The sequence below is a fragment of the Sorex araneus genome, chromosome 2 (genome assembly GCF_027595985.1).
Source record: "Sorex araneus isolate mSorAra2 chromosome 2, mSorAra2.pri, whole genome shotgun sequence".
Lineage (NCBI taxonomy): Eukaryota > Metazoa > Chordata > Mammalia > Eulipotyphla > Soricidae > Sorex > Sorex araneus.
Window position 1 is genome coordinate 293,773,960 of NC_073303.1, and position 20,163 is coordinate 293,794,122.

General features: G+C 57.3%; 2 protein-coding genes and 1 long non-coding RNA gene across 7 annotated transcripts; 1 reads left to right on the forward strand and 2 right to left on the reverse strand.

Annotated features, from left to right (window-relative positions):
- Window positions 1–1,344: 1,344 nt before the first annotated feature.
- Window positions 1,345–13,087, reverse strand: LOC129402076 (uncharacterized). Its single transcript, XR_008628535.1, has 3 exons — window positions 12,929–13,087; window positions 12,229–12,355; window positions 1,345–1,883 (listed from the first exon to the last, which is right to left on the reverse strand). It is a non-coding gene; the product is annotated as an uncharacterized LOC129402076 (long non-coding RNA).
- THPO (thrombopoietin) lies at window positions 1,992–8,599 on the forward strand. Of its 3 annotated transcripts, none has more exons than XM_055126808.1 (6): window positions 1,992–2,070; window positions 2,640–2,804; window positions 3,004–3,131; window positions 4,255–4,341; window positions 7,369–7,536; window positions 7,775–8,599. In XM_055126808.1, the coding sequence occupies exons 2-6, from the start codon at window positions 2,792–2,794 to the stop codon at window positions 8,402–8,404; spliced, it is 1,026 nt and encodes a 341-aa protein (XP_054982783.1). In that variant the 5' UTR covers window positions 1,992–2,070; window positions 2,640–2,791; the 3' UTR covers window positions 8,405–8,599. The 3 variants fall into 3 exon arrangements, with proteins under 3 accessions (XP_054982783.1, XP_004603326.1, XP_054982784.1); XM_004603269.3 differs by having other exon boundaries at window positions 7,763–8,593; XM_055126809.1 differs by lacking the exon at window positions 4,255–4,341 and having other exon boundaries at window positions 7,763–8,597.
- Window positions 13,088–13,373: 286 nt separating the features above from the next.
- Window positions 13,374–20,119, reverse strand: POLR2H (RNA polymerase II, I and III subunit H). 3 transcript variants are annotated; one of them, XM_055125090.1, is made up of 5 exons: window positions 19,860–20,119; window positions 16,829–16,912; window positions 16,647–16,740; window positions 15,269–15,352; window positions 13,374–13,716 (listed from the first exon to the last, which is right to left on the reverse strand). In XM_055125090.1, exons 2-5 carry the CDS (start codon window positions 16,875–16,877, stop codon window positions 13,599–13,601), a joined length of 345 nt encoding a protein of 114 aa, XP_054981065.1. In that variant the 5' UTR covers window positions 16,878–16,912; window positions 19,860–20,119; the 3' UTR covers window positions 13,374–13,598. The 3 variants fall into 3 exon arrangements, with proteins under 3 accessions (XP_054981065.1, XP_004603099.1, XP_054981064.1); XM_004603042.2 differs by lacking the exon at window positions 19,860–20,119 and adding an exon at window positions 18,414–19,134; XM_055125089.1 differs by lacking the exon at window positions 19,860–20,119 and adding an exon at window positions 17,203–17,618.
- Between the last annotated feature and the right edge of the window lie 44 nt (window positions 20,120–20,163).

The following is a 20,163-nucleotide window of genomic DNA, read 5'->3' on the forward strand; positions in this document are numbered from 1 at the left end:
GCCTGTGCGTGCGCGCACACACACACACACCAACTCAGTCACAGCGGGTCCCCCTTCTGTCTGGTGACCCGCCGTGCCCTCCCTGGTCTCACCTGTCCTCGGGCACATCCACTCAGCCAGCGTCCAGCCCCACGCTGGCTCTCTCCCTCCCCCCCATGGGGGAGCACCTCCGCCCACAGGCAGCCCACCTCCTTTGTCCCGGCCTGCTGGTCATGAAGGCCTCCTGTCCCCTCCCACCCCCCCACACCCCCATCCTCCCCACCGGCCCAGCACCCTCCTTCCTAATCTCGGGAGGCATCTTGTCTGGCTGAACTGGAGAATTCCGGGATCGAGGCCATACTCCTTAGCAGACAGCCCCATCCTCGGAGGAGGAGCAGGAGGGAGCCTGAGGAAGGAGAAACGGGGGGCCCGTGGGGGGCGGGGGTGGGGTTGGCATTGATGGGAACAAGGTCAGGCCAGGAGGCCCCTAAGGACAGAGACTGTGGGGAGACAGGCTGCGGGGAAAGCCAAGGAAGCAGAGCGGGGACCGCAGGAAGAGGGGCCCTCGGAGGTATGCGTGGGGGAGGCTCGGCAGCTGTCTCTCCCGAGACAGGGACACATGGGCCTGGTTATTCCTCCTGTCACATGTGGACGGGGAAGAGACGCAGGAGGGAGAGAGAGGGGGCAAGCAAAGGCGGGCACGCCCCCACCTCAGAGCCCAGCAGAGGGCCACCTGAGTGACCCCAGCCCGTGCCCACCACTCACCCAGCCCAACACTGACCCCACATCCTCACGCGCTCTTCCCCCAGCACCCTGACCCCTGCGTGGGGTGGGGTGGCTGGGGCAGGCAATGCCCAGGGTCCTCCTGGGCATGTGTCCCTACCCCAGGCAGCCCAGCCAGGGCCCTGGAGGGCCAGGCAGCAGGTGTGGTGTCTGGGCAGAGCGTTCTAGAGCCGCGAGCCCGGCCACCGGCCTGCGTGCCTCTTCCCCTGGGACGGGAATGTCCTGCCAGACTCCTCCTGGAGGAAGCCTCCGCTCCCCTTCCCGGCCTCCCGCCGCAGCTGGGGCCGGCTCTCCATGGGCTTGGCGTGGCTGCGTCCCCCCGTGGAACCCTCCGGGCCGTGGTGTGGGTGGAGGCCGGGGGGGCCTCCCACGGGTGGACCCTGGTCCAGCGAGGGTGGGAGGAGAAGGCGTCACTTCCGGGGGCCCTCGCCAGTGTCTGCTGGCTCCCTGCTCTCTGATTGGGCAGCGGCCGCCTGGGCAGGCGAATGACCCCACCGCCGTGGAGGGGCAAGGCCCCAACGCCACACACGCCTTCCTCCATCTGCTGCCCCGTGTGCCACACCTGGGGCCGGGAGCCCTTCTCCCCCTGGTAAGTGACCAGCAGGGTCTGGGGTGAAGGGGGCGGTAGGGAAGGACAGGAAAGAGGACTTGGGCTCTGCACTGGGGGAGGGGCCGGCCAACTGGAACCTCCAGGCACTGACCTTTGTCGAGAAGAGTGGAGCCTTCCCAGAAGGGGAGGAGCGGGACGGAGCCAGGGGGGAGGGGGTGGGGTGCTGGGTTTTCGGGGACTGTTCACAGAACTTCGTGCAAACGGGCACGATCCTGGCTGGCCCTCAGCAAAGGAGAAATGGACCCACGGGGAGAAGACAGGGTGTCCATTTAAGGCTTCGGGCAGCCGGCCCTGAGCTAGACACAGCCCCGGCCGGCCCTCCTCCTACCTAGCCCTGGTCTGGATTGCCTGGCTGAGGGGCACGGGGTCCAGCGCGCCCGGCCCGAGGAGCAGGTGATGGGAGGAGGGCTCCGGCATGTTGACAGACCAACAGGAAATCCCAATATTGAATCAGGTGCAGCCTTCTTTGCACAACTCGCGAGAGGAGGAGGAGGCGGCCATGTAGGGGGTCCTGTGGAGGAAGCAGAAGGGGGAAGGGAGGAAGGTGCCGGCTCCGGGACAACTATGCCGCGTGTCTTGGTTGAGGCTGACCATGTAAGGTGGACGTCACGTCACCCAGCAGGTGCCCATCCTGGGCCACGGGCCTCAGGAAGGAAGTGCCAGGACTGTCTGCCCATCTCCTGGCTGTGGAAGACCAGGTACCGCAGAACTTGGAATGCGACAAAGATGCAGCCTCGGGGAGCTCTGGGGGTGGGGGAGGGCTGGGAGGCTCACTTCTCCCGTGCCCACTTCTCTCCGTGCTTTTAATCCCTGTCACCCAGGGTCACATTTGCCCGACTCTGCTCCAGCCCTGCCTTCCACGCCACCCCTCAGCACGCTGGGCACAGTTGCCAGCTCCTCTCCCAGGCCCCGCTCCCAGGGTTCCACTCGTCCTCCCAGACTTAGGCCATCATGCTTCCATCCTCTATCCGGGGCCCAGACCTCCTCCGGCCCAGTCAGACAGGTGGCCCAGCCTCGGGCGCCCCGTCAAGATGCACCTCCATATCCGGTCCCCCAACCCCAGCCCACACAGCTTGGCTCTCCGCGGTGGGGAGCAGGGAGCCAGCACTGAGAAGACCCCTGGCCTGGAGGGGACGCGGGGGAGCGGGGGTGGGTTCAGCCAGTGCTATAGCAGGTCTAGACAGGCGCTTTCCCGGCGTCTGTTCCTGTGGGCAGAACCTGGCTCTGGAAACTTGATCAAATGTTCGTTGTTCCCGTCCCTTCACAGGGTAGATTCTAGGCCCTCTTCCTCGGCCCACCTGTGTCCCAGCCCACTCTGTCCCCGAGTGCCAGTGCCCCAGCCGCCTCCATGGCCTCAGGAAGGATTCCGGGGAGGGGCCCCACGCAGGGGGGCCACTCCGAGCACACAGCCGGGCCAGAATGGAGCTGACTGGTGAGAGCAGGCAGCAGGGACCCCGGGAGAGAGAAGGGAGCTGAGTGCGGGGTGGGCTGGGGTGGAGGGGGGCCGGCAGGAGAACCAGGCTCCCGGCTCTGAAGTCCCCCGGCGTGGGAGCAGGGGTCTGCAGCCGCCCCGACCTGAGGATGATTTCTCCCTCTCGCACCCCCTGCCACCTCTCGGCTCTGCCACTAAGAACTGCTCCTCCGGGCCATGCTTCTCCTCACGGCGAGACTCACTCTGGGCCTGCCCGCCCCTCCTGCCTGCGACCCCCGGCTGCTCAACAAGCTGCTTCGCGACGCCCAGCTCCTTCACAGCAGACTGGTGAGCAGCCCCTTGCCCCTCGCGCCCCTCGCAGGAGGTCGCCACCCTGGTGCGGGTGAGGACCGGGAGCCTCCGTTCAGCCCTCTTGACACAGCTCCAGTCTGGACACACGACACGGAGCCCCTGCTGCTCTTCGCTTTTCCTTTCCCTTTCATTTCTGCTTCACCGTGACTTACAATACTGTTCTCGAGGGGCCAGAGAGAGAGTACAGAGGGCAGGGCTCATCTTGCACACTGATGTCCAGGGTTTAATCCCCGATTCCCGGTATGGTCCCCTGAGCCCTGCCAAGAGTGGTCCCTGCGTGCAGAGAGGGGGTAAGCCCTGAACACAGATGATATGACAAAAATAATAATAATTGTGTATATTATATATATGTATATATGTATAAGATATATATATATATATATACTGGGGCTGAAGCAATAGCACAGCAGGTAGGGCGTTTGCCTTGCACACGGCCAACCTGGGTTCGATTCCCAGTATCCCATATGGTCCCCCAAGCACTGCCAGGAGTAATTCCTGAGTGCATGATCCAGGAGTAACCCCTGTGCATCGCCGGGTGTGACCCAAATAGTAAAGAAAAAGAAATAGATTATATATATATATGTATATATATATATATATATGGGGCTGGAGCAATAGCACAGCGGGTAGGGCATTTGCCTTGCACGTGGCCAACCTGGGTTCAATTCCCAGCATCCCATATGGTCCCCCGAGCACCGCCAGGAGTAATTCCTGAATGCATGAGCCAGGAATAACCCCTGTGCATAGCCGAGTGTGACCCAAAAAGGAAAAAAAAAGTATATATATCAATAATAATAATATAGTCAGCAGCAGTTTCCTTCATACCACATTCTAATACCACACGCTTCCCATCAGTGTCCGCTTCTTTCCACCAATGTCTAAGGACCCCCCCCACCCCAGTTCAGCTCAGTTCTGTGAGTTCTGTGGATCAGCTCTCAGGTTCCGTGGCCTACGGCCACTCACGGTTCCAACTCTGCTTCCCGATACCCCTCTAGGCGAAGGATGCTTCTGTATTGGCTGGTCTTTGGGCCACCCTACTCCCTTCTTCCAGCCCCTTCCTCCCGGCCACCCCACACACACACACTACTCTTTCCCACAGAGCCAGTGCCCGGAAGTTAACCCTTTGTCCTCACCTGTCCTGCTGCCCGCTGTGGACTTTAGCTTGGCAGAATGGAAAACCCAGACGGTAAGGAAGCCGCCCCCTGGCCTGCTTTCCCTAAGTCCTGTTTTCCTCAGTTCCCTACACTTCTCCTGAATTCTTCAAATGTTTGGTTTTGGATTTGGGATTTTTTTGGGGGGTGGGGGGGATACACGGCAGTGCTCAGGCGCTATTCCTGGATCCCTGCTCAGGAGTGACCCCTGGTGGTGCTAAGGGGAACGTCTATGATTTCCCTGGTTCCAAGTGGGGTCAGAGGCAGGCTCGCCAAGTGCCTTCACCACCACCCCCATCACCCACCACCCCCATCTCCTCTCTCTTTGGCCCTCTTCATAGGGTCTGAGTTCCCTGAAAGGGTACCACCTTGAGTATGGCTAAGCTAACAAACCCTGCCTCCCTTCTAACACGATGCTATCCTATGGACAACGTGCCCCCCCGTATGTTAAATAGATTCAAGCTGCTAAAAACTACGTAAGTCTGGACAGAAAATCTCTCTCTCGTTGCCCTGCTTCTGACCTAGAACCATGCAGCCTCCTTTTTTTTAATTTGTTTTTGTTTTGTTTCCATTTTTGGTTTTGGAGCCACACCCAGCGGTGCACAGCTCTTTCTCCTGGCTCTGTGCTCAGGATTCACTCCTGGCAGCGCACAGAAGGCCACATGCAGTGCCAAGGATCAAACTAGTGTTGGTTGCATGCAAGGCTTTACCCGCTCTACTGTGTCTTCAGCTCTAACCACGTTGCCTTCTCAGGGGGGCTATTTTCCACACACGACACAGAGCCCTAGAAAGCACAGCTAAGTGAACAAGTGGCAGAATCGAGACGCAAATTTTGGAGACGCGAGGTCAAACACAAGGTGAAATTTAACAGAGAGGCACGTAAAATTCTCCATGTGGAAAGCAACTGAAGAAAGTCCCGCTGCTGCTCAGGCCATGATGCCCCTGCTTCCCGGCCACAAAGATCTAGCCCAAGAACTTACTATGAGGAAAATTTGGGAGGGTTGAGTTGACCCCATTACTGAAGCAGCTATTTTTAAAAGCTAGTGATTTTAGGCAGCTTTAAAGGCTTGGCATCTTCATTGTGGAAATATTCCCATAAGGCTCAACTGTAAGTTGCCTGCACTTAAAAGTACTGCCCTGATGGGGCCAAAGCGATAGCACAGTGGGGAGGGCATTTATCTTGCACACAACCAACCCGGGTTCGATCCCTGGCATCCCACAGGGTCCCCCGAGCACCGCCAGAAGTGATTCCTGAGTATAGAGCCAGGAATAACCCCTGAGCATCGCTGGGTGTGACCCAAAAAGCAAAAAACAAAACAAAACAAAACAACAACAACAAAAAGTACAGGCCTGAGACAGGGGATATAGCTCAATGGTAGAGCACGTGTCTTGTATTTGTGGGGCCCTGGGTTCAATACCCAGCATCACTTGGTCTGGGAGAGACCCAACCCCCAAAACAACCCAAAAGAGTACTGAGTTCAGCGTTAGATCACCTCCTTTAAATACAAATAAACTCAGGGCACTAAAGAGATAGTACAGCAGGTAGTGTATTTACCTGCCATGCAGCTGACCCAGGTTCGGTCCCCAGCATCCCATATGGTCTCCTGAGCACAGATTCCTAAGTACAGAGTCAGGAGTCACCCCTGAGCTTCACTGGGTGTGGCCCCCCAAAACAAAAATACATGAATTTGAATTGACTTCCATTTATTCAGAGGGTCCATACTATAAACTAGCTTGCACAGCACAGCGGGTAGGACATTTGCCTTACAAGCAGTTAGCCTGGGCTCAACCCCCACATCCCATATGGTCCCCTAAGCACCACCAGGAGTAATTTCTGAGCACAGATCCAGGAATAATTCCTGGACATCGCTGTGTGTGTCCAATAAACAAACAAACAAACAAACTAGCTTCAGTTCAGAAGGAGGAAGAAGCTGGACAGATAGAAGCTGGAAAATAAGTTGCATGAAGAGGGTAGGCATGTGGCTCCATGGTAGGGCTCGTGCCTCCTATATGAGAGGCCCTGGATTGATCCCTAGCACTGCAACAACCGAACAAAGGCAACACGTTACTTGGGGAGTGGTTTCTTGTTTAGAGCTTAGGCGACTGGGCCAGAGCACTAGCACAGAAGTTAAGGCTCTAGTTATGCCCGTGGTCAAGCCTGGTTCGAATCCTCCGTGTCACACAGGGTCCCCTTGAGCACCACCAGGAGTCACCCCTGAACAGAGAGCCAGAAGTAAGCGTGAGCAGAGCTGGATGCGACCCCCAAATCCAAAACCAAAGCCTAAGCAATTGATTTGCTTGGAGAAGCATGGCCTACAGGAAGATGATGAGAGGTGCCGGAAGCCATGAGGAAAGCCGTCCTCGGAGAATCCGTTCTCACCACCCCCCTCCCCAGATATCCCCAGAATTTCCTGTCTCCCCTGCCACGTAGGAAGTCGGACCCCTTAGAGACCCAGGAACAGTCTTCTTTTTTTTTTTTTAATTTCTCTTTGGGTCACACCTGGCATTGCACAGGGGTCACTCCTGGCTCTGCACTCAGGAATCACCCCTGGCGGTGCTCAGGGGACCCTATGGGATGCTGGGAATCGAACCCGGGTCGGCCACGTGCAAGGCAAACGCCCTACCCGCTGTGCTATGGCTCCAGCCCCCCGGGAACAGTCTTTATGGCTGTTCTCCTCTTCTCATCCCTACAGTCAGCTCTGAAATAATTATTATTTGACCCTAAGGTTTTACAGCCCGACGAGTAGCCCTTCCAGCTCCAGACTCCAGAGGCCAAGTCCACCCTAGGACAGACGTCAGCCTCACGAGGACAGGGGGAAATACAAGAGCCGTGGGGGCTGCCACCGAGTGTCGGGGCAGGCCGGGTTCCGGGACACCACAGTTGGCCCAGCAGAGGCCGAGGGCCAGTTGTCGGGAAACCGAAGGAATTCCTGTGCTGGGTGGGCCCGTGGTCCTGTCCAGTTCCCAGCGCCTATGATTCATCCTGCTGGCGACTCCTGCAGGCTCCCCACCCGCTAGGAGCCCTTTGAAGCAGCTCCGCTTCTCTCTTCCCCCTCTGCCAGGAGCAGGCCCGAGCACAGGACGTGCTGGGAGCGGCGGCCTTGCTGCTGGAGGGAGCAGTGGCAGCGCGGGCGCAGCTGGGACCCACCTGCCTCTCGGCCCTGCTGGGACAGCTTGCGGGACAGGTCCGCCTCCTCCTCGGGGCCCTGCAGGGCCTGCTCGGAGCCCAGGTAAATGCCCAGCCAGGGGCACCGACCGAGGAAGCCCCCCTCCTCAGCAGACGCATCCCCCTTAGGAAGCCTGGAGGGGAGAGAGGGGCGTTGGGGGGGGACATCTGCCGAGGAGTCCTCCCCACCCCCAGCCTGAAGGCCCGCAGCGGGGCCCCGGCCTTCCTGTGTCGACCAAGAGGCAGATCTGGCCCCGGCCTCTGGCCTCAGGCCCGCCCTCTGCCCTCAGCCTCCCCCACAGGGCAGGACCACAGCCCAGCAGGACCCGGGGGCCATCTTCCTGAGTTTCCAGCAGCTGCTCCGAGGGAAGGTGCGTTTCCTGCTGCTGGTCGTGGGACCTGCCCTCTGTGCCAGACGGGCCCTGCCCACCACCACCACCACCACCGCCCTCGAGCTGAGCCAGCTCCCGCGCCGGACTTCTGGGATGCCGGAGACCAACGCCAGCGTCTCGGCCAGAACTGCGGGCTCTGGACTACTCGGGCCGAGTCTGCAGCTGCTCGTAGCCCCCGTGCCTGGGCTGCAGAACCAGACCTTCCAGGATCAGGACCGAGGGTCTGGACAGCCCAACTGGACACAGGGACTTCTGAATGGAACTCATGGATTCTTCCCTGGTCCCTCCCCCGGGGTCCTCAGCGCCCCGGGTACGCCTCCAGGGCTTTCGGACACTGGCCCCCTGCCACCCGGCCTGCAGCCTGGGTCCTCCCCAACCCAGGCCCCTCCCGGACCGGCCACACTCTCCTCTCCTTTGTCCCCCGTACCCTCCTCCGGGCCTCACCTCACGGCAGCCACCCCCCACTTCCAGAATCTGTCTCAGGAAGAGGAAGGGCCAGGGCCGCCGGCCCCGTGCCCCCTGGCCTCGCCTCCTGTGTAAGTCCCTAGCCTGCCCGGGGGGTCCTGAGAAACAGGGATGATTCCAGACTCCCTGCTGCCTTCACCCGACCCCCACCCCCAGCCCTGGAAAAAGGGGGGGCCACAGGACAGGAAAAGGGGCTCGTGTTTTTTTTTTCACTCTACATAAGAAAACTTCAGAAGCTATTTTTTTAAGCTATCAATAATATTCGCCAGAGCAGCTAGTTTTTCTCTGTCTGTTTTCTGCGCAAATGCACGGCTCAGCGATCCCCTGCAGGGCCCTTGCTCCGAGACCCTGCAAAGGCCTGCCCCAGCCTGGCCTCTGGGCAGAGACCAGGATGAATCTTATGTCAGCAGAAGGAAAAAAAAAAAAAGAGCTGTGGCTCTTTTCTCAGCACAAAGGTCCGCCTCTCGCCCCGAGCCTTCCCTTCTTAGGGGAATGCTCCTTGTCTGAGGCAGTCCTGACTCTGGAGGACTGAGAGAGAAGCTGGCTGATCCTTTACAGCAGCTGAATGCTGAGCCGGCATGAAGAGCCAGGGCCGGAATGATACTGTAGTACGTAGGGCATTGGCCTTGCACGCAGTCAACCCGGGTTCGATCCCAGGCACCCCACTGTGGTCCCCCTGAGCACCACCAGGAGCACAGACCAGGAGTAACCCCTGACTGTAGCTGAGTGTGGCCCCAAATCAAGCAAAAAACAAAGAACAGGGCCAGGGAGAGAGCTCAGAGGACTAGAGCACATGCTTTCCCGAGCAGCTGGACCCCCCAGCACGGCAAGGTCCCCTGACCACTGTCCCGAGCAGCTCCCAAGCACAGGCCTGTGTGTGGTCCAAAAACAAACAGACAAACAAACACAGGGTCGCGGGGACTGGAGAAACAGTACAGCGGGCAAGGCCTTGCATGCAGCTGACCCAACTTAGATCCCCAAGCACAGAGCCAGGAGTGTTCCGGAAAAAAAAAAAAATCACAACAGGGCAAGGGACATGGCTCAGTAGCAGAGCACTTGCCTCACATGTAGGAGTTCCTGGGTTCGAACCCAGCATCACCAAAAAAGAAAGGGAAGAAAAGGGGGCTGGAGAGATAGTACAGGGAGCAGGGCACTTGCAAGCAGGGCACTTGCCTTGCACGCTGCCAACCGGGGTTCAATCCCAGGCATCCCGTACAGTCCCCTGAGCACTGCCAGGAGTAATTTCTGAGTGCAGAGCCAGGAATAACACCCGAGCATTGCCAGTGTGGCCCCCAAAACAAAAACAAAAACAATGAGAAAAAAAAGAAATGAGAACATCCAAAAAGATGCCTGAAAAGCATGATGTTCTTCTTTGGGGAGGGGTTGGTAAGAACAGGTCTCCCTGTTCCTTGAAAAAAGAAAAAAAAATTTACAAGGCTAACAGGAAACCGTGGAGCGCCTTGCACCCCAGGTAAGGCTATGCAGACCCGAGAGCTGGCAGCTGAGCAAATAACGCTTGAGGGGCTTGGCAGGAAGCTGCCGCCGGCGGGTTCCTGCCTCCCTCCTGTGGAGGGCAGGGGAAGTGCAGGAAGCGTCGGGCGCTGTCTCCTGGGGCTCAAACAGCAGGAGAGAGGAGCCCTCAGCGGGTGAAAGGCTCAGAGTGTCTCTCAGGTGGCCTGGGATACCCCCACCAGCCCTCCTAGAGAGCCGTGGGCAAGCAGTCGGAATTAGGGGTGGATCTGGGCAACTAAAAGTCACCATGATGCTCAGGAAGAGGCTTATATTGTCCCCATCCCAAAACCCCACTGCAAAGATCAGCTCTAGGGCTGTAAAGACAGTAAGCAGGTAGGGCTCTAGCCTTGCACGTGGCGAGCCGGGGTTCCATCCACAGCATCCCGGGTGTGCTTCTCCCCCACCCCCCCCCAGAACAAAAAGATCAGCACTAGCTAAGGAAAACTCAGGAAGCTCTTTCCTCTCCACCGCCTACTCCCCCCAACAGAGGGATGGCTACCCATGTAGGCAGCAGCACCAGGAACCCAGAGTCCCAGACAGCCCCACAAAAACCCAGGGTCACCGAAAGCTTCCAGAACAAGTGAGCCAGCACGGCGGGGCTCTGCTGGGACTCTCGTGTCGATGAGCTCTTTGGGGCTCACACCGTAAGGTAGATGTTAGCAGCCCGGCTTTCAACACAAAAACACTGAGTGCCCCCCAGCCCCTCGCGTAGCCTGGAGTACACGTTCTCCCGGTCGGGGCACCTCGTTCAATGGTCCATTGTGTGATTCCACATGTTGGGAAAGACTGCCAAGTCACAGGGGAGCCAACACATCAACACTCGAGCTCCTAGTGGGGGCGACCCAGTTAGACACCTGCAGGGGCCCCTCTTTCCCAGTCTGGACCGGACCCTGGCCACGAAAGAGGAAGCCACTAGATGCACAAAGCTCAGACGTGTTCTCCAGCCTTCCGCCGGGGGTCAGTGTCTTCGTGGGAGAGAATTAGTTCATCCACACTACAAATTCCAGCAAGTAGTCAAGGCGATGGTGAGTGGAAATTGTGATTTACTAAATTACCAAAGTAGGTCAAAGCTAATGATCAAATGAAATACCTTATGGCATACAAAAAAGCCAGCAGCTGAGACCAGAGATGCCAAGGGGACTAGAGACACGCAGGAAGGATTTGGGGCATAGTCAGATGAGAGACAAGGACGGTCAAACGGCAAGTATGTTGCCAGAAAATGCTGGTCACCCAGCATTGGCATTTGACTTACTGAGCAGCCAGTGTAAATACAGGCTTCTCAGTACATGCCAACCTGCCCCTTCACACCCTTGTCTGGTGATTCTGCCCCTTCCCCCTCAGGAAAAAAAAAGTGACAACCCCAATTCTTATTTTCATATAGCTGTTAGCCAGATCTACCTGCTGCTTTCTCACAAGAACCAGAATCATCCGAAAGCAACCCTATAAATGCTGCTAACGAGGTGCGTTCACTCCCAGTAAACATGGTTACTCCCAACCCCACTCCCGAATAACTTCATGGAAATGTTCTAAGATTCCATAGGACTTCATCCCAACCCCCACTGCACCTCCTATTTGCCTCATCTCCCCCCACCCCACAGTGAGGCCAGAGAAACACCTCTCCCTGCCCCCTGCAGAGGCCACTGATTTCCCACCCATTTCCCCAAATACTGTTTCTAACACCCCTTGTAAAGACGTGAAAATGATGGGGAAGGAAATGCCCCCAGGCAGCCCAGCAGGACTCCAGGGCCCAGAGCGAAATCAAGAGATCAAAAGAGACTTCTTTTAGAACAGTTTTGGGAGATGGAGGGGGGGGGGGTGTTTGGGTCACACCTGTGCTCAAGGAGCCTGCCTCCCGTGTTCAGTAGACCATATGCAGTGCCAGAGACTGAACCCTGGTCAGCAGTGTGTGGAACAAGCACCCTGGCTCCTATACTCTCCCTCCAGCCCCTGGTTTCTATTTTATTACTATTGACAGGGAGGGAGGCAGAGACGGGCACCGGACCCGGGCTCCAGGATGCCAGCTGTTCACGCCAGCCCTCTACATCATCTCTGGGGCCCAAATGACCTGTTTTGGGGCTACACTGAGTGGTTCCTGGGGGTTGCTCCTGCCCCAGTGTGCCTGGGGGACAGTATGAACCTGGGCCTCCTATACACAAGCATGCCTTCAGCCCGTTACTAGCTCTCCAGCCCCAAGAGACATTACTGGGAGGGACGGGGGATGGCTTGGGAGGGGAGGGGAGGTCATACTCCATTGTGGAGTATGACATGTATGACATTGTGGAGTATGACATACTCCATTGTGGAGTATGACATATGACATAAGGGACATATGTGGTACTGGGGATCACGCTGGGGTCAACTGCACACAAGGCTAGTGCCTTACTTACCCGCTGTGCTGTGTCTCTGGAGAACTTCTGTTGGCTTAGAGGGGAGCAGGTGGCACCACACCTGGCAGCGTTCATGGGCCACTCCAGGCCCTGTGCTCAGAGTCACTCCTGGAGGTATTCAGTGACCCTGTGGTGCCAGGGGGATTGTTTGGTTTGGGGACCACACCCGGCAGTGCTCAGGGTTTATTCCTGGCTCTGTGCTCAGGGATGCTCCTGGCCAGGCTCAAGGGGCCGTAGGCAGTGTAGGGCCAAAGAATCCAGAGATGCTGCATGCAAGGCAAGTACTTGACCCACTGTCCTATCGCTCTGGCCCCAACCGCCAGGGTTTGAAGTGAGGCCTTCCGGGTAAAAGGCACGTGTTCCGCCTGCTGATCTTCCTCCCCCACCAGGAGACAACCTCCTAATACACATTCCCACTTTTCTGCACGACCCTGAATTTCCTGGAGGGGGTATACCAGGATCCCGTGGTCAGAGCGAAGGCTAGGCTGCATCACCACTTCCTCGCCCCTGCCCCCCCCACTCTGGAGCGAGTGACCACAGTCAGCTGCTGCATTGTCCCCGGCACTGCTGCCGGACTGCCAACCTCATTGGTATTGCTGCCCTGTCCACCCCACGGGTCAGTGCGGCAGCTCTGCTGTCGCCGGGGACAACCGCCCTCTCCCTCAGGAGCCCCAGAAGCACAGCCGGCCTCGGGCCCTACCTGCTCCCAGGCTGCTCAGTCTGTTCGCTGCAGTCCCGTTCCGCGCCTAGGACTAAACGTGCCCACCCGGAGCTGCCTCGGAAGGGATGTTTCCAGCCGAGTGACTCATTCCAGTCAACGTGATCTGACTCCCTGAGGGACTTGAACGTGTTCGAAGGACACGAGCCGGGCTCTTTGCCAACTCAAAAGTCAACGCCAGGTGGGGGGTATCTCCCAGGCGTGGGTGCCCTCGGGAACCAAGAAGCACCGCACCGTCTCTCTCCAGAGAGGAAAACCATACCGGAGGGTAAAAGGTGGGTGGGCACCCAAACCCAGACACCAAAAACAGCAAGAATAGACCCTACGGTTACAGGACGGCTCTGACTATGCCATGAACATCATGTATTGCGGGTGGGCTGGGAAAGAATCATGTTTGAGGAAGTGTTTCAAAAAGGAGACAAGAGTCTGAAAAATAAAAACAAAACTGTTTAATAAAAAAAAACTAGAAGCCATATGCAACCAACAATTTTGGGATCATTTCACGCTGCTCAGAGGTCAGTCCATGGCACGGTCAGTGTCCCGCTGCGTCCAGGCTCCCTGGAGTGCCCCTCAGGGCACCTTCGGCGCCTCTCAGCACGTGAGGAACGGCGATGGCTCCGGGGGTCTGAGTGAAGGCCTGAGGTGCAGGCGCTCAGAAGGCCAGCTTCTTCATCAGCAGGTACACTCTGGAGTCCACCTCGAACCCGTGCAGGTTGTTGGCGTCGCCCTGCAGCCTCATGAGCAGGCCGCCATAGGACACGTAGGCAGAGCTGCAACAGAAGGACCCAGGCCCTTGAGTCAGAGCTCAGGAACTCCTCAGGACTCGCCGGCCCCTCTGAGAGTAAGAGTGGAGGGGGGCGAGGCACTGGCCTGGTATGCAGCCAGTCCCCATTTCACATCCCCAGCACCACACATGGTCCCCCACTCCCAGGAACCACTCAGGGTCACTCCTGAGCAGAGCCAGGAATAGCCCAAGCACCCTGGGTATTGCCCCCCTTCCCCCCAAAGAAACAGCCGTCACCCTTTAGGTTCAAGGGCCAGATTCAGGGGCCCGAGCGACTGTGAGCGGGGAGGGCCTTGCCTTGCCTTGTACACGGCCAACCCAGACTCAATCCCTGCACCCCACCAGGACTGATCCCTGGGCACAGAGCCACAAGAAAGTCCTTGAGCACAGCTGAGTGTGGCCCAAAACAATAAAAAAAAAGAAAGAAAGAAAAAGACTCAAACTTAGACAAAGACGAATGCCAAGACTTGGCTGTGGTTGGGTGATCCCTGGTTTTGGTGTATTTTGGCGGAGACGCCCAGCAATACTCAGACCAGCTATGAAGGGTGACGCTTTAGTGCTCAGTCCCAGCAGTGGCACTCGGGGAGGGGAGGCCATACCATGCAAGGCCATGCCGGGCCAGGAACTGAACCCTCGACCTGATGCATACAACCCTTGGAGCTGTCTCCTGGGCCCAAGGGAGTGACCGTTCATTAGCAAAGGTGAAAGAAACTACATGTCCAAATAAGGGGATGGGCTGCGTGAATGAAAACATACCCATTTACTGGAATGCCATGTAGCTATTAAAACATTTAGGGTAAGCTTTAAACTTATCCTAAGTGAATAAAACGAAGAAGCATTTTATGTAACATTAGGCAAAAGGAGCAGAGGAAAAAAAGATCGGAATATACAACATGATCTCAAAGGGAAAATGTACGCAGGAAAAAAAAAATACCTAGGATACCCCAAATGTTTATATAAAAGTTTCCTTCTGGGTATGGAATTACAGGTAACTTTTTCCCCTTCTTTGCATGACTTCTCTGCTTTTCAAATTTTGTGAGAAGGACACATGTTGTTTTAATAAGATTTTGAAGAAAAGATGAGAAAAAAAAATAATGAGGCAGGGAAACCAAAGAAGCACGGATTGGGCTGCAGAGTAGCTAACACACACACACACACACACACACACACACACACACACACACACACTCTCTCTCTCTCTCTCTCTCAACTAAAAAGTCTAGCAATTAGTCACTTAATGCTGCATTGGGATCCTGAGGAACCCCCCTCCCTTTACCCTTCACACAGCAAAAAACCACCATTTGTACCGCTGGAGCCTGAGAGGCTGACAAAGGCCACAGGAGCAAACTGCAGACGGGACACACTGTTGGCAGAGGTTCACTCTGCTCCCACCTAGTTCTGAGGGCTTGGAGAGAGGGACCCAGTCAGGAGGTATGGCCGGGGCCTTCGCTGTCCAAGGTTGGCCCAAATCCTCAGTACAGGGCGGGGGCGGAGGGAGAGGAGAGGGAAAAGGGCCCGTACAAGGCCATGGAACTTACAGGCGTGTTGCTGCTTCAGTCGAGGTTTCGTCCCCCTCGATCCTGTATACTTTCCCATACATCACATATTCAAATTGGTCAGCCCTGTGAAACAAGGATGGCAAAATTATGCTGAAAAGCAGTTAATAAAAAGAGACCCTCAAAGGCTGGCCAGAACGATAACAGGTAAGACATTTGCCTGCCGGGAGTAATTCCTCAGTACAGAGCCAGGATTAATCACTGAGCATCCTGGGTACGGCCCCAAAACAAACAAAAGAGAGACCCTCCTTAAGAATGGCAATTGGTGGGGCCAGGACGATAGTATAGCGGGTAGGGTGCTTGCCTTACACACAGTCAACCCAGGTTCGGTCCCCGGCACCCCATGCGGCCCCCAGGTATGACCCAAAAACCAAAAAAATAAAAAATAAAAAAAATAAAAGATCAGCCAAAAATTGAAAAAAAAAAAAAAAAAGGCACTGGTCAAGTGTCAGCAGAACAGGCACTTTTCCAAACATGGGATTAAGTGTTCAGCAAGCCTGTGAACTCTTTTTTTTCACTGGATGTTCTCATCTAAGGCTGAAAGACATTTAAATTAATGGACAAATAAATGGCAAGGCTTAAAAAAAAAAAAACAACCCTGTGTGACTCCAAAGTCTTTTTGTGGGACACTGTATCCCCACCCCACGCTTTCAGGCCCACACCACCCGGATCACTCAGTGGTCATTTCCTCAGCCATCAAAAAACTGCTGTTCAGCAGCCAGAGCCAGAGCACAGCAGGTAGGGCACTTGCCTTGCACACAACTGACCCGGATTCGATCCCCATCATCCCATATGGTCCCTAAGCACTGACAGGAGTGATTCATGACTAAAAACCAGAAGTAACTCCGGAGCATTATTGGGTGTATGAACCCTCTCACCCTCCCCCCACCCCCCAAAGCTGCAGTTCAGGACCAGAGACATAGTACTGGGGTTAACGTGCCTGTCTTGGATGTAGTCTGCCTGGGTTTGCTTCCCCAAGTACCAACAACAGTGATCCCAGAGCCCAGAGCCAGGAGCCAGCCCTGACCACAGACACAGCCTGGTGTGGCCCCAAAACAAAACCAAATAAAACGCTGCGGCTCAAGAAGGGAAAAGGCTCAAATGACTGGAACCCACCTGGGTTCAATACCGCCCTCACCCTGGCACCTCTAGGTTCCCTGAGCTCCACTGGGTACGATTCCAAAACCCTAATACACATAAAATCAAATGCCTGCTCGTCTGCTTCCTAAGTCTCACAATTCCCCCTGAGGGTTCTCAGATGGAGCTGAGGGTCATCTACTCCCAGAACTAAGGAAGGGCCTTCCTATACCACCACTCAGCTGCTGAGTCTTCAGGCCTCCTTCACGTGCTCCCTTCTCACCTGGAAGGCCGGTCATCCGTGGGGTTGTATTCACCATCGTCCAGGGTACCATCTTCATACAAAGTACTGGCTATGACCAACCGAAACTTGTCACCTGGGAACAGCCAAGAGCAGCAGCCAGTGAGGGTGAAGGGTGGCGGGACCAGCATACTGTCCCCCGACACCGCCTGCTCCGTACTTACCCAAATCTACAGGGTAGATCTGGATGTTCACGTCTAAGATGAGATCCATCTTGAAAGACTCGCTCTCACAATGCAGGCGAGACACTGAGGAGGAGAAAGAGAGGAGGTCACCCAGCGTGGCAGTGGGGCGGGGGGGCGTGAAAGCGCCACTCAGGGGAGCGACATGCACTACGAACACTCTCTAACCCAGTCCGTAGGCACTGGTCTATCCCCTGCTCTCAGAGCAGGGCAGGCCCAATCAGAACCAAATGTCTGAGCAAAGGGGTGCGGGACTAGAGCAAGTGAGCAGAAGCCCCAGAAAAGAATCAAAGGGCCTCAGGTAAGCTAATACCCAGGCTGGGACCAGAGTGATAGTACAGCAGGACAGCACTTGCCTTGCACATGGGAGACCCAGGGTTCCGATCCTCGGCATCCCAGCACCACCAGGACTAATTCCTGAATGCAGAGCCAGGAATAACCCCTGAGTATTGCCAGGTGTGGCCCCCAAACACAAGCAAAAACACCAAATGACATCAGGTTTGGGGTCTGCCTAAGGAAACTAGATAACAATCTGACTGGGGGCCAGTTTCTCATTCACCCAAAGGTTTCATCTTCCTATGCCGGGCAAGGACTGCCCTGATGTTCACTAAGTACGCTGATGTTCACTAAGTATGCTGATATTCACTAAGTATGCTGATATTCACTAAGTATGCTGATATTCACTAAGTATGCTGATATTCACTAAGTATGCTGATATTCACTAAGTACGTCATCAGGCCAGGTAAGAACTGGTATTCAGGTGGGGCTACAGTACAGCAGGTAGGCCACCTGCGAGCAGCAGAGCAGAGACCCACCCCTAGGATCAGAGACCCACCCTAGTTCCAGAGACCCACCCTAGTTCCATCCCTGAGCTAAGGGCCAGTGTGGCAAAACAAACACAAACAAACAAAAAGTACCAACTGTTAAAAAAAAAAACCAAACTAAACTTTTAACTCCCCAAGATGTTCACTTTCCAAAAAAGCCGTTCACTGGGGGCTGAGCAATAGTACAGCGGGTAGGGCGTTTGCCTTGCACAGGTTCGATTCCCAGCATCCCATATGGTCCCCTGAGCACCACCAGGGGTAATTCCTGAGTACAGAGCCAGGAATAACCCCTGTGCATCGCCGGGTGTGACCCAAAAAGAAAAAAAAAAAGTTCACTAGAAAGAAAGAAAAAAAAAGTATTCACAAGGAGGGCTACACGAGGAGTGGGAAGCTGGATTATTTTCTGTGCAGGCTTGGGTGAACTGCTTAACTTCTCTGAGCAACAGGAGCTAGACCCGCAGACCTTCGGAAGGCCAGGACGGCTGCGGGTGCGGAGCACAGTGGACCGCCCGCCCCGGCGGACAATTATTGCGGAGATACCCGAAAAGGCCACCCAGGCGCCCGCATCCCATGTGGGAGCCCTGGGGAGCCGCCACCCCCGGTCTCACCCACAAGGATCCCGGTCTCGGGACCCGAGGGTAGGGGCTGACCACGTGAGCCGGGTGGGCAGGGGACCCGGGGAGGCGTGTCCGCGGAGGTCAGGGCCACCCCCTCCATGCCGTCCCTCCGCCCCTTTAACTTACCTCGGTCAAACTTCTTGCCCTCCGGATCAATGTCTTTCACATCAAAAATATCCTCAAACAGGATTCCCGCCATGGTGAGACGGGCACGAAAGCCGAGCGCGCACCCACGGCCCGGCGTGCCGCGACCCCCCTCGCCAGAAGGCAGTGAAGACACGGGATCGCGCACGCGCACAGAGAGACAGGAGCGCGGCGGTTTCCGCTGTCCCGCGCTCGGGGCAGAGCGACTTCCGCCCCGAAGGATGGCTTCCGAGAGACTCCTCTCTTGAGGGAGTGTCCCGAGACGGGATAGCTCCGCCCCGGGGGCGGGGACATAATCGGCCCCGCCTGCAGTCGAGGTGGCGCGGATTCAGCTCTGCTGAAGCTCTGCGGCGCCCCCTTCAGACTCCGGGTCCCCCTTCGGATTAGGGTGCACCGGAGCTTACCCCAGCCCGGGACCTTGATCCTTGGCCCAGAGAAGCTCCGTCCTAGCCCTACCCAGCCGATCCCCGTTCCCGCCTAGGGCACAGTCCGCTCCGCAGGCGGGCGAGGCAGAACCCCTCCCCCAGCGCGCTGGCCCGGCAGGACGCCGTGCCCAGCCCCTTAAACTGGCATCCAGGTCCCCCAAGCCGGCCCGGACCGGCTTGGCCCTGCTGGATGTCACCCGAGCTGGGTTCGTCTGGTTTGGGTATTTGCCATGATGTCATTACGGGAAAAAGGAAAACCTGCAGTGTCCCCACCCCGGGTACTACACCCTCCCCCCACCACTGCCCTGTTCCTCTGGACGCTGCTCTCTTCCTGACGCTGCTCTCCCCCTGCTAGCCTGGGAAGTGCGAGGTCGAGCCTGAGCCGTCCCGGCACCCCGCGGCTTCGAACAGCCCATTCCCCGGAGACAGTGCGCTTCCGCGCACCCTTCATCCTGCCACGCTCTGCTCCCCCAGGCACCGCGCTGGAGTGCCCCTCGCCCCGCACCCGCTCTGCATCCGTCCCGCACGCTGCCTGTGTCCTGGGCACGGGCTTCTGCACCGACGCTATCTCTCTCAGGCCCTGCACCCTGCGCTCACCCCACCCTGCGGCTCTACCCCGCTCCGAAGCCAGATAGAGAGCGCAGAGCGCCGGCAGGCGGCTCCCCCAAGGCCACGAGACGTCAGCAGCTCCTCGAGTTTCTCCTTGGGCCCTGCCAGGGAGAAGCGACCTCTGTCCCCCCACGCCCGCCTCCCCAGAGCGGCCTCCCAGACACCTGGGCCTCCCTGCGCTCGCGCCTCCCCCATCCGCGTCCCCTCCCCGCCTCCACCCCGGCACACCTCGCGCGCCAGCCTGCGCCGGGTCTCACGTCCCCGGGAGCGCCGCGTAAAGGGGGCGATAAGAGAGGAGGGGGCGTGAGACCCAGGGTTTCCCTTCCGACTATCCCGAATCTGCCTTCTGGACCTAATGTTTCCTTCCCAAGTCCCGCCCCGCTTAGCTCCTCACCCCCGACGGAGACGACCCTGGGTGGGCTCTTCGGAGCCGCTGCTTCCCTCCGGGGATGCAGCGAGGGGGCGGTTCCCGAACGCAGACTGAGCCCCAAAGGGTTGGATTCGGCGGGGCCAGCCCAGGTCCCGGGCGCCCGGGCATCTCCAGCCCCTCGGGGCCAGGCGCGGGGAGCCCGGCCCCCTCCACGTGCCAGCGGACCCGCCCCCGCCGGGACCCGGCCCGGGGGCGCCGGCCCGGGCCCCCGGCGGTGGACCCCGAGCGGGCCGCGGCCTCGCGCGTGCCCAGCGCCCCCTGCCGCCTG